Source organism: Dendrobates tinctorius, unplaced genomic scaffold, assembly GCF_039654945.1.
Source record: "Dendrobates tinctorius isolate UK_male_01 unplaced genomic scaffold, ASM3965494v1 ptg000138l, whole genome shotgun sequence".
In the NCBI taxonomy this organism is placed as follows: domain Eukaryota; kingdom Metazoa; phylum Chordata; class Amphibia; order Anura; family Dendrobatidae; genus Dendrobates; species Dendrobates tinctorius.
The window spans coordinates 19,416,094-19,428,596 of NW_027361806.1; the positions used below are offsets into that span (position 1 = coordinate 19,416,094).

The 12,503-nt window shown below is 39.9% G+C and overlaps 1 protein-coding gene and 1 long non-coding RNA gene across 4 annotated transcripts in view; one reads left to right on the forward strand and one right to left on the reverse strand.

Moving 5' to 3' along the window:
* The window catches only part of LOC141048787 (uncharacterized), a 113,793-nt gene that overhangs the window by 95,694 nt on the left and 5,596 nt on the right, over window positions 1-12,503 (forward strand). The window contains exon 4 of one of the 2 annotated variants that reach the window (XR_012220144.1): window positions 4,207-5,296. The exons of the other annotated variant lie outside the window; for it this stretch is intronic. This is a non-coding gene — a long non-coding RNA (uncharacterized lncRNA). Of the gene's footprint in view, window positions 1-4,206; window positions 5,297-12,503 lie in introns of those variants that run through there. 2 annotated transcript variants of the gene reach the window in all.
* NEGR1 (neuronal growth regulator 1) overlaps window positions 6,795-12,503 on the reverse strand; it is a 628,361-nt gene continuing 622,652 nt past the window's right edge. For both annotated transcript variants that reach the window (XM_073544786.1, XM_073544785.1), the window contains one exon: window positions 6,795-10,610. In XM_073544786.1, coding sequence (XP_073400887.1) covers window positions 10,486-10,610 — 125 coding nt within the window. In that variant the 3' untranslated portion in view covers window positions 6,795-10,485. The remainder of the gene's footprint in view (window positions 10,611-12,503) is intronic.

The window sequence follows — 12,503 nt, forward strand, 5'->3', positions numbered from 1 at the left end:
TGAGGGAATACTGCCCCTAGTGGTTATATATGTATAGGAGGGAACACTGCCTCTAGTGGTTATATATATAGGATGGAATACTGCCCCAAGTGGTTATATATGTATAGGAGGGAATACTGCCCCTAGTGGTTATACAGTTGTGGCCAAAAGTATTGACACCTCTGCAATTCTGTCAGATAATACTCAGTTTCTTCCTGGAAATGATTGCAAACACAAATTCTTTGGTATTATTATCTTCATTTGTCTTAAATGAAAAAACACAAAAGAGAATGAAGCAAAAAGCAAAACATTGATCATTTCACACAAAACTCCAAAAATGGGCGAGACAAAAGTATTGGCACCCTCAGCCTAATACTTGGTTGCACAACCTTTAGCCAAAATAACTGCGACCAACCGCTTCCGGTAACCATCAATGAGTTTCTTAGAATGCTCTGCTGGAATTTTAGACCATTCTTCTTTGGCAAACTGCTCCAGGTCCCTGATATTTGAAGGGTGCCTTCTCCAAACTGCCATTTTTAGATCTCTCCACAGGTGTTCTATGGGATTCAGGTCTGGACTCATTGCTGGCCACCTTAGAAGTCTCCAGTGCTTTCTCTCAAACCATTTTCTAGTGCTTTTTGAAGTGTGTTTTGGGTCATTGTCCTGCTGGAAGACCCATGACCTCTGAGGGAGACCTAGCTTTCTTACACTGGGCCCTACATTATGCTGAAAAATTTGTTGGTAGTTTTCAGACTTTATAATGCCATGCACACGGTCAAGCAGTCCAGTGCCAGAGGCAGCAAAGCAACCCCAAAACATCAGGGAACCTCCGCCATGTTTGACTGTAGGGACTGTGTTCTTTTCTTTGAATGCCTCTTTTTTTTCTCCTGTAAACTCTATGTTGATGCCTTTGCCAAAAAAGCTCTACTTTTGTCTCATCTGACCAGAGAACATTCTTCCAAAATGTTTTAGGCTTTTTCAGGTAAGTTTTGGCAAACTCCAGCCTGGCTTTTTTATGTCTCGGGGTAAGAAGTGGGGTCTTCCTGGGTCTCCTACCATACAGTCCCTTTTCATTCAGACGCCGACGGATAGTACGGGTTGACACTGTTGTACCCTCAGACTGCAGGGCAGCTTGAACTTGTTTGGATCGTAGTTGAGGTTCTTTATCCAACATCCGCACAATCTTGCGTTGAAATCTCTTGTCAGTTTTTCTTTTCCGTCCACATCTAGGAAGGTTAGCCACAGTGCCATGGGCTTTACACTTCTTGATGACACTGCGCACGGTAGACACAGGAACATTCAGGTCTTTGGAGATGGACTTGTAGCCTTGAGATTGCTCATGCTTCCTCACAAGTTGGTTTCTCAAGTCCTCAGACAGTTCTTTGGTCTTCTTTCTTTTCTCCATGCTCAATGTGGTACACACAAGGACACAGGACAGAGGTTGAGTCAACTTTAATCCATGTCAACTGGCTGCAAGTGTGATTTAGTTATTGCCAACACCTGTTAGGTGCCACAGGTAAGTTACAGGTGCTGTTAATTACACAAATTAGAGAAGCATCACATGATTTTTCGAACAGTGCCAATACTTTTGTCCACCCTCTTTTTTATGTTTGGTGTGGAATTATATCCAATTTGGCTTTAGGACAATTCTTTTTGTGTTTTTTCATTTAAGATAAAATTAAATGAAGATAATAATAACAAAGAATTTATGTTTGCAATCATTTTCATGAAGAAACTGAGTATTATCTGACAGAATTGCAGGGGTGTCAATACTTTTGGCCACAACTGTATATGCATAGGTGGGAATACTGCCCCTAGTGGTTATATATGTATAGGATGGAATACTGCCCCTAGTGGTTATATATGTATAGGAGGGAATACTGCCCCTAGTGGTTATATATGTATAGTAGGGGATAATGCCCCTAGTGGTTATATATGTATAGGAGGGAATGCTGCCCCTAGTGGTTATATATGTATAGGATGGAATACTGCCCCTAGTGGTTATATATATAGGAGGGAACCCTGCCCTTAGTGGCTATATATGTATAGGAGGGAACACTGCCCCTAGTGGTTATATATGTATAGGAGGGAATGCTGCACCTAGTGGTTATATATGTATAGGATGGAATACTGCCCCTAGTGGTTATATATGTATAGGATGGAATACTGCCCCTAGTGGTTATATATGTATAGGAGGGAATACAGCACCTAGTGGTTACATATGTATAGGAGGGAATACTGCCCCTAGTGGTTATATATGTATAGGATGGAATACTGCCCCTAGTGGTTATATATGTATAGGAGGGAATACTGCCCCTAGTGGTTATATATGTATAGGATGGAATACTGCCCCTAGTGGTTATATATGTATAGGATGGAATACTGCCCCTAGTGGTTATATATGTATAGGAGGGAATACTGCCCCTAGTGGTTATATATGTATAGGAGGGAATACAGACCCTAGTGGTTATATATGTATAGGAGGGAATACTGCCCCTAGTGGTTATATATGTATAGGAGGGAACACTGCCCCTAGTGGTTATATATGTATAGGAGGGAATACTGCCCCAAGTGGTTACATGTATAGGAGGGAACACTGCCCCTTGTGGTTTTATATTTATAGGAGGGAACACTGCCCCTAGTGGTTATATATGTATAAGATGGAATACTGCCCCTAGTGGTTATATATGTATAGGAGGGAATACTGCCCCTAGTGGTTGTATATGAATAGATGGGAATACTGCCCCTAGTGGTAATATATGTATAGGAGGGAATACTGTCCCTAGTGGTTATATATGAATAGGTGGGTATACTGCCCCTAGTGGTTATATATGTGTAGGAGGTAATACAGACCCTAGTGGTTATATATGTATAGGTGGGAATACTATCCCTAGTGATTATATATGTATAGGTGGGAATACTGCCCCTAGTGGTTATATATGTGTAGGTGGGAATGCTGCCCCTAGTGATTATATATGTATAGGAGGGAATACTGCCCCTAGTGGTTATATATGTATAGGTGGGAATACTGCCCCTAGTGGTTATATATGTATAGGTGGGAATACTATCCTTAGTGATTATATATATATATATATATATATATATAGAGGGAATACTGCCCCTAGTGGTTATATATGTATAGGAGGGAATGTTGCCCCTAGTGGTTATATATGTATAGGAGGGAATACTGCCCCTAGTGGTTATACATGTATAGGATGGAATACTGCCCCTAGTGGTTATATATGTATAGGAGGGATTACTGCCCGTAGTGGTTATATATGTATAGGTGGGACTACTATCCCTAGTGATTTTATATATATATATATATATATATATAGGAGGGAATACTGCCCCTAGTGGTTATATATGTATAGGAGGGAATGCTGCCCCTAGTGGTTATATATGTATAGGAGGGAACGCTGCCCCTAGTGGTTATATATGTATAGGAGGGAATACTGCCCCTAGTGGTTATATATGTATAGGATGGAATACTGCCCCTAGTGGTTATATATGTATAGGAGGGAACACTGCCCCTAGTGGTTATATATGTATAGGAGGGAATACTGCCCCTAGTGGTTATATATGTATAGGAGGGAATGCTGCCCCTAGTGGTTATATATGTATAGGAGGGAACGCTGCCCCTAGTGGTTATATATGCATAGGAGGGAACGCTGCCCCTAGTGGTTATATATTTATAGGAGGGAACGCTGCCCCTAGTGGTTATATATGTATAGGAGGGAACGCTGCCCCTAGTGGTTATATATGTATAGGAGGGAATGTTGCCCCTAGTGGTTATATATGTATAGGAGGGAATACAGACCCTAGTGGTTATATATGTATTGGTGGGACTTCTGCCCCTAGTGGTTATATATTTATAGGAGGGAACGCTGCCCCTAGTGGTTATATATGCATTGGAGGGAACGCTGCCCCTAGTGGTTATATATGTATAGGAGGGAATGTTGCCCCTAGTGGTTATATATGTATGGGAGGGAGCGCTGCCCCTAGTGGTTATATGTATAGGAGGGAATGCTGCCCCTAGTGGTTATATATGTATAGGAAGCTAGTGTTACTCTGCTCCATTATTGGCTGTGACTCTTGCTCCAAGAATGGCTCCTTTTAGTAAAAAAAAAAAAAAAAAGAAAAGCTGTTATTTGATTTTTTTTCAGCTTGTTCTCTTGTCAAACCTAATAAATAATCCAGCTCTTTCCACACGATTATATCTTGAAGGTGTCGTGTCATCTACTTCTTGGCAGATCCTTGGTGGAGCAGATAAGTGAGGAAATGATTAACAAGTATCTTATATGTAACAAAGACCGAAGGAGATAAAACAGGAACCGTTCTCCGGAGCGCGGATGTCGCGTCATCTATGGAGCTCAATGGGAGGAATAGATTTTGGGTTTCAGCCGCATCTTCTCACTGTCAGGAATCACTTCCCTCCTTTCCACAACACGGATGACTTCATGTTTCTCAGATCTGCTGCTAACTATAGACTCCCGTCTCATGATTGTCATTTCCTAAGGGACGTTAAAAATTGGGGAGAAAAAGTGTTTTTCTGAATCTGAAATTCAATAGAACCAGTGGACATCCGAGTATTGGTGACCCAAATAATCCAAAGGGCATGTCGTCTGCACCCGTCATTACAGCTGGGGAGCAGATCTGAGGGAGATTGCATGTATTAACATTTTACTTTTCTTCGCTCTTTTGTTGCAGACCTTGCTCTCGTTTCTCCTTCCCTGGTTCTTGGGTTCCGCTCTCCTTTACCTACTTTACTCCTCACTTCTTCCTCCTTATATTCCTCTTTTTTGTTGCCTCCTCTTACTTTTATTATAACCTTCCATCACTTCTGCTCCCTTTTTCCTCACCTTCTTTCTTCCTCTCTATCTTTACTCATTTGATTTTTCTTCTCTTCATTCCTTTTCGGTTTCCATCTCTCCTTCCTCCCCCACTCCCCTCTAGGTTTAAAGGAGAAATGAAAGCAGAGGGAAATGATACTTTCCTTCATTTCTTTTTCTCCACTTTATTCCCCTCGTTCCTTCTTCTCTCACTCCGCCTTCCGTTCTCCTTTCTCTTCCAGCCATCTATCCTTTATTTGTTCATTCCTTCTTCCCTTCCTTCTTTCTTACCCACCCACCTCTTTTCCATCCTCACCGATCTGTCCTTTTCCTGTCATTTCAACTCCCCTTTGAATCTCTCTACTCTTATTTACTCTTCTCCAATCCTCCCACCATAATCTTGACTTTCTTCTTTCCCTTCTTTTTTCTGTTCCCTTTTCATTCTTAAGGCCCTTTTACATTTAGCGATGCACCAGCGATCCGACCAGCGATCCGACCCGGTCAGGATCGCTGGTGCATCGCTAAATGATCGCTAGTGAGCTGTCACACAGGCAGATCTCACAGCGATGCATCAGCGACGCAGCGCACGATATTCACCTTTCACACACAGCGATCCTGGCGTCCTCCCGCCCGCGTCCATGCGTCGCTCGTCGTCACACCAGGAAGCTGACGACGAGAAATGGAGCCGGACATTCTCGCGCGATCAGCGATGGACAGCGGGGGAGCCGGTCGGAGGTAAGTATCACACATAGCGATATCGCTATAACGTCATAAAATTGGTGACGTTATTGCGATATCGCTATGTGTAAAACCCCCTTTAGTCTCCCTTCCTTTATCTCCTTTCTTCCTAATCTTTTCATTTACTTTCTAAATTGATCCCTTCTTCCTTTTGATTTTCCCATTTAGTCTAGTCTTTCCTTCCTTTGCTCCTTTCTTACTCTTTTTATTCCTCCATTCCATTTTTTCTTTCTCCTCCATCCTCATTATCCTTTCCATTCTTTAAGAGTTATCTTCTTCCATTATTTTCTTGTCTTTTCTTTTTTTTCTATTGCCCATGCCTTCCTTTATTAATTTATATTTTATTTATATATATTATATTTATATTTAATTCCTTTATTTATTTTATTCTTTTATTTATTAATACTTTCTTTATTCCCCTTCTCCTCCCTTTCCTCCTTCTTCCCAACCTTCCATTCATTTATCCTTTTCTTCTTTCATCCCTGACTCTCTCATCATTCACCTCTTAGTCCAGTTTTTCCTCTCTTCCTTCTCCTACATTTTCCTTTCTTTCGACCTCCTTTCCTTTTCTCTATCTCTTTTATAGTATTTCTATCCTTCTGTGATGGTGGGATATGGTATGTGGGTATCATTTTGTTTGTATTAATATTTTACTGATTTTCATGGTGTTCTCTTGTGGGATGAGTTATTTGCTAATGGAAGAATGGATGGTGTTGTCCTCTGATATCAGCCCCACAGTACTGTATTGTTTGCTCATATGCTAGTGACATATTGACCTAGCTTGGTGAAACGATGAGCCCCTGCGACCTCCCCCCTGACCTGTGAATGAGGGGGACTTTTAAAATATCAGTGAGATGAGACACAATCTCAGATCATGTGTGGAACTATGATGTGAACACAGCACCTCAGAGAGAAAGAAGAGTATATGGACTGTGTTATCCTCTGTCTGCTGGATTGTTGGCCTCTCACTTCCCAGGGCTTTATCCTGTTACTGAACTGCATTCGGGTTCTAGACTATCTTATCCTTTGAGTAGTGGATTGTATATGGACCTTTTGTATTTTTGCCTAAATAAAGGTCATGGAATTGTTCACTCTTCGCTTGCTCTGTTGATTGTGTGATACCGGAGAAGGACCCCTTGACACCTTCATTCCTTTTCTCTCCTTTCCATTCGTCTTCTTTTACCTTCTACCCATTTAGCTTGTTGAGACAAATGAAGCGACACAAACAGACTCTGTAAACTTCAGTGATTTTTACCAGAGTTTTTATTTTCCACTGAGTAGACCCATTTCCAAATATATCCACTTTTTTTTCTCAACTATTTTAGCTAGTTTCACAAATTCAGTACAAAATCAAGTGCAAAACAATACAGATTCCATGAAGTATCGGATGGATGATAAAATGGATTGTCACATTCTCGTTTGCACAACATTTTTCAAAAGAATTTTGAGTAATACTTTTTTTTTTTTTTTTTTAAAGAGGAATAGCTCTGAAATCACAAAAACATATGAGATTTGTGCTATAATCAGGGATCTGCAAAAACATGATGTAGGTCTTGTAAGCCAAGAAGCTCAGCGCTAGACAATGTATTGCAGAGCCGTTCCGAGATGTGTCAGTGATTACATTTGTGCACCCCCTTGCCCTAGGATTCTCCATCTGCCAAATTTTAGCTGCCAAATGATCATCACAATAGATGTGTAAATGCATAACAACATTTCCGTAGCTTTAAATATTTTTGGATTCTTTAGCTGAACAGCCTTTTTACCCCTTTTTGTAAACAGCACCAATCTAAATATTATCCCCAGACAAGAATATTGAGCCTGGATTTTACCATCTTTCCACTTCCATACGTCTGGTTTAGCAGTAAGACATGGCGGTCACGTCAACATCGATCACCAAAAAGATAAAAAATACTCAACACCAACTCTGTCACTAGTATCAAATTGTGATATAACCTGTAACAATATATATTTATTCATAGGATAACTCCATCCACAATGGTTCTCTGGAAGGTGATTGGATGCAGAGGACTGGAGTCAGGATTTTTTTTTCTTTCAAAATATTCACTTAATTTTACCCAAAAATATTTTCTTTGTCGCACATTGAGATAACCTTTGAGTCATTGGCCATAGTTTGTGTCGCCTAATCCAATATCAACACTGAATGATTACTGCCGTGAGTGGCACAACGTGGCTAAAACAACACCCCCATACTGCCATGGTGAAAATCCCCAGAAAACTTGACTATTTATGAATGATTTAACCTAGGACTTTGGCAAACTGGAATAAGAGTTGAACCTCATCCTAGATGGTGGACTTAGGCAACTCTCGTTATCGCTTATGTCCATTGTAAGTCCACTTCTTCTAGGTTCCTCAGTGACTAATTATTTTCCCTTGAAAGGGTTAAAGGCATATTGAACGCTAATCATTTATGAATGGATCAACCTGGGATTTTGGCAAACTGGGCGAAGAGTTGAACCGCAGCCCAGTTGGTGAAAGAACCTCATGTCTTATGTCTTTTTGATGGCCACCAACAAAGTCTACTTCATCTGAGTCTTAAAGGCATGTGATTATTTGTGGATGGCTTAACCTAGGACTTTAACAAACTTGGTGAACAGTTGAACCACATCCCAGATGGTGGAATCTACTGACTTATGCACCTCCTGGTATCTCACGTCATTTTTAAGTCAACTTCTTCCGAGTCTTCAGTAATTAATATCTGTCCTTGAAAGGGGTAAAGGCATATGAACGCTGACCATTTATGAATGGAGTAAAGTATTAACTGGGTGAGCTCATGATATCTCTATTTGATGACCAACAGTAAAGTCTACTTCATTTGGGTCTTTATAGATACGTAATTGCCCTTAAAAATCTTAAACACATATGACCGTTTGTGGATGGTGTAACCTAGGACTTTAGCAGACTGAGCAAAGAGCTGAACCACATTCCACCTGGTGGAAGGTATAACCTGGGAGACCCCATGACCATAAGTAAAGTTCATCACGTTTGGATCTACATAGATGCATAATTATCCTTAAAACAATTGAGGACATTTCCCCCCATATGACCATCCGTGGATGAAGTAATCTAGGATTTTAGAAAACTGAAAGAAGAGTTGAACCACATCACAGATGGTGAAATGTGTTGACTTATGGACCTCCTGTTATGTTTTATGTCCATTTTTTTTTCTGGGGTTTCAATGAAAATATTTTCCCTTGAAAGAACTGAGGACATTTTACCATATGACCATTTATGGATTAACCTTGGACTTTGGCAAACTGGGCAAAGAGTTGAACTGCATCCCACATGGTGGAAGGTGTAGCCTGGGAGACCTCATTATTTATCTCTTTATCTCATGATTTTGATGACCACAAGCAAAGTCCATCTCATTTGGATCTTCATAGATACATAATTGCCCTTTAAAACAATTGAGAACATTTCCTCACATGACCATTCATGGATAACGTAATCTAGGAATTTTAGTGAACTGGACGAAGAGTTGAACCACATCACAAATGGAAAGAAGCTACAGTCCGGGAGACCTCACAAATTATCTCATGTCATTTTGATGACCATGAGCAAAAAGTCCATCTCCTTTGGGTCTTCAAAGATACATAATTGTCCTTTAAAAATACTGAGGGCATTAGACCTTGACCATTTATGAGTGGATTAATCTAGGACGAGCTGGGAGAATGGTTGAAACAAATTCCAGATGGTGGATGGTATAGACCTCATCATGACTTGTCTCTGAAGCTGGTCTCTGAAATTCCCATGACTTGTCTCTGAAATTTTGATTGCCACCAACAAAGTCCACTCCATCTGGGTCCTCATAGACACGTTTGCCCTTTAAAACAGTTCTGCAACAGCATCGACTAAGGGGCCGCGCCTATCCGCCAACAAAAGCTGCGGTTACACTGCAGACGTGTGATCTCGGCATGGGTTGGAGAACACTTAAACTGAACACCGGCTGACGTATGGACATTTTCATAAGCACACGTAAAAGTCTTTCACACTTGGGTGGCTACATGATATGAATTCCTAAAAATATGTTCTGTACATTTCAACAATTTTTTTTATATATATATTTATATAGAGAGAGAGAGACTGAATCCCCCATTAAGCTAATAAAACCCCCATCTGAATTAAAGAAAGAAAAAAAAGAAAAAAAAAACTTTATGAAGGCACACCCATGCGAGACATACAGGTATAAATTTAACTGCTTCATGCAGTTGTTTTTTTTCTCGTAGTTTTATTTTTGTATAATACTGTATCTGGAATACCCAAAACTTGCAGCCGATCTAGCTAAATGTAACTGGTGTAATCTTTTTGAAGGCAATATTTTTGTAATAAAAAAGGAAAATGTTTGATACACACGAGTTCAAAATCATATTTCAAAAGGCAAGAGAACGCGTGCCTCGGAACTCTGAAGTATATTATTTGCCACGACGATATTCTCTTGACTTTTCTATTGTTATTATCAAGGGGTGTTTTTTTTTTTTTCTTTTCTTTTTTTTTTTGCTTATTTTTGTTTGTAAACCATAACCCGCACCTACGGTCACCAGACTCTTTTTTTGAAAACCTGTAAATTTACAAACATGAAGTCACAATTAATATCCTCTAAAAGTAATTTCAGAGCTGTCACGTTATAGTTTTTTTTTTTGTTGTTTGTTTTTTTTTTTTTTTTGTTCGTTTGTTTTTCTTAAAAAAAGGACAATGTGTACTGCGTCACAACGTAATGCAGCTAATCGAAAAAGAAGAATTAAAGTATTTACAAAAAGGAACAAAAAAAATAAAAGAAAAAACAATTCTAAAGAAGCCGATCATTCCCCCATGTATGTACTGCCGACTACATCCCACACTGCGTCACACAGCACCAGGTCGCATCCCGCCGTCAGCACTTCCGCAGACATCTTTAAAGCCTTGTTGTGGTTCGGGAGGTTTATTGTATAACCATGTTCTTAAGGTAGATTATGCTCGTGAAAGAGGAAAGTGTCAAAACCAGGTACCAACAAGAAAAGAGGATTTCTGCCCTTCCGGTGATGCCGTATAGGGCTGTGCTTGGAGCTGAAAAGACAAGAAAACAAAATAGGTGAGTATTTTTCTAAACCTTTTTTCTTAATAGTTTTCAACTTTCACCCAAAAATTCTAAAAGTTTTGTCCTTTCTATTTTACAGTATAAGTGCCATCTGATACCAGCGATCAGGAGCAGCAGCTAAATCCCCTGATGTTACGCTCCTGATTCCTGCCGGAGACCAGTGGAGACTTCTAAAACTTTTTTTTACATATTCTTCTTTTCTAACTGATATCCAAGAAGTATCATTTCTCCTGGCGGAGAATGACATGGTTAAGCATGTCGAGATGAGGAGACTTCAAGTCGCAATGATCCTCTGGGAAATATGCTAATTATGCAAATTGTCTCTTCAGAGAGGAAGAGGACTAGAACTCTAGTGCCACCTATTGGAAGTAGCAATCCTAAAAGTCAATGTCGACCCTTTAACGAGCCTTGTTACATGACTTAGGATAAAAGCCAAGCCAGAATCTCAATTTGCAGACACTGTGTTTCGGGGGTACTGCCCCCCATCAGTGCAAAGTGTGACATCTGGTTTGGTTTGATCGGTCAGACGCCTCTCACACAGCCAAACCAGATCTCACACTTTGCACTGACGAGGGGCAGTACCCCGAAACACAATGTCTGCAAATTGAGATTCTGGTTTTGGCTTTTACCCTAAGTCATGTAACAAGACTCGTTAAAGGGTCGACATTGACTTTTAGGATTGCTACTTCCAATAGGTGGCGCTAGAGTTCTAGTCCTCTTCCTCTCTGAAGAGACAATTTGCATAATTAGTCTCTTCTGACCATAATGCGTAGGAAAGAAGGCCACACATGCCTCTATAAGAGCCGAAAGCAATGGTCTCAACAAAAGTGCGCGGCAGTAATTGCCTCCATATAGGGGGCTGTTCAAAAGTAATAAAAATAACTGATTTCTTCCAAAAATGGCGCCACACCTGTACTCAGGTTATGTCTGGTATTACAGCTCCGCCTTCATTTTAATGGAGCTGATCTACAATGTCAAACAATCTATGGATAGATATGAGACTATTATCTATTATCTATACCTCTATTATCTTTCTATCTATTATCTATCATCTGTTTATGAATACCGTATACGATGTTGTGTTCAGGATCCATTACATGAAGTCAGTAATGTGGCGTCACGCCTGCAATCTTCTACCTGTTCTCTGGAACTAATCATATGACTTTCCGTCGCCAGGTCACAGTTATAATAGTTCATTTACAATATAAATCCCTGCACAGTCCCAATCCGTGTCTCTTCTAATTGAGAGCAATTTTAGGATGGAGCAATATCGTCTGACCTCCGTCGTTACACCGTTTATCCTATTGCTGCAACCCTCCTCCTGCAGATAATTGGTTTTGACAGTATTCACTTACACGATGCTGTTCTGTGTGATTCTTACAACAAAATTATTAATGAGATTACAGCTGACCTGGAACCATGACGTTCTCATATACAACACTGACTTCACTGCGCAGGTGGAGGAGTCTGTGGTGTGAAATAGCTGTATGGGATTCATAACGGGCAATCATCATAAATCAAAAAGATCAAAAGCTTCCAACAAGCCTTCTAATTAGTCATTTCAGCAATTTTTTTTATTAAATTCATCCACACAGCTATACAGGTGAAATATTATACATAGGAGCAGTATTATAGTAGTTATATTCTTGTACATAGGAGCAGTATTATAGTAGTTATATTCTTGTACATAGGGGCAGTATTATAGTAGTTATATTCTTGTACATAGGGGAAGTATTATAGTAGTTATATTCTTGTACATAGGGGCAGTATTATAGTAGGTATATTCTTATACATAGGAGCAGTATTATAGTAGTTATATTCTTGTACATAGGGGCAGTATTATAGTAGTTATATTCTTGTAC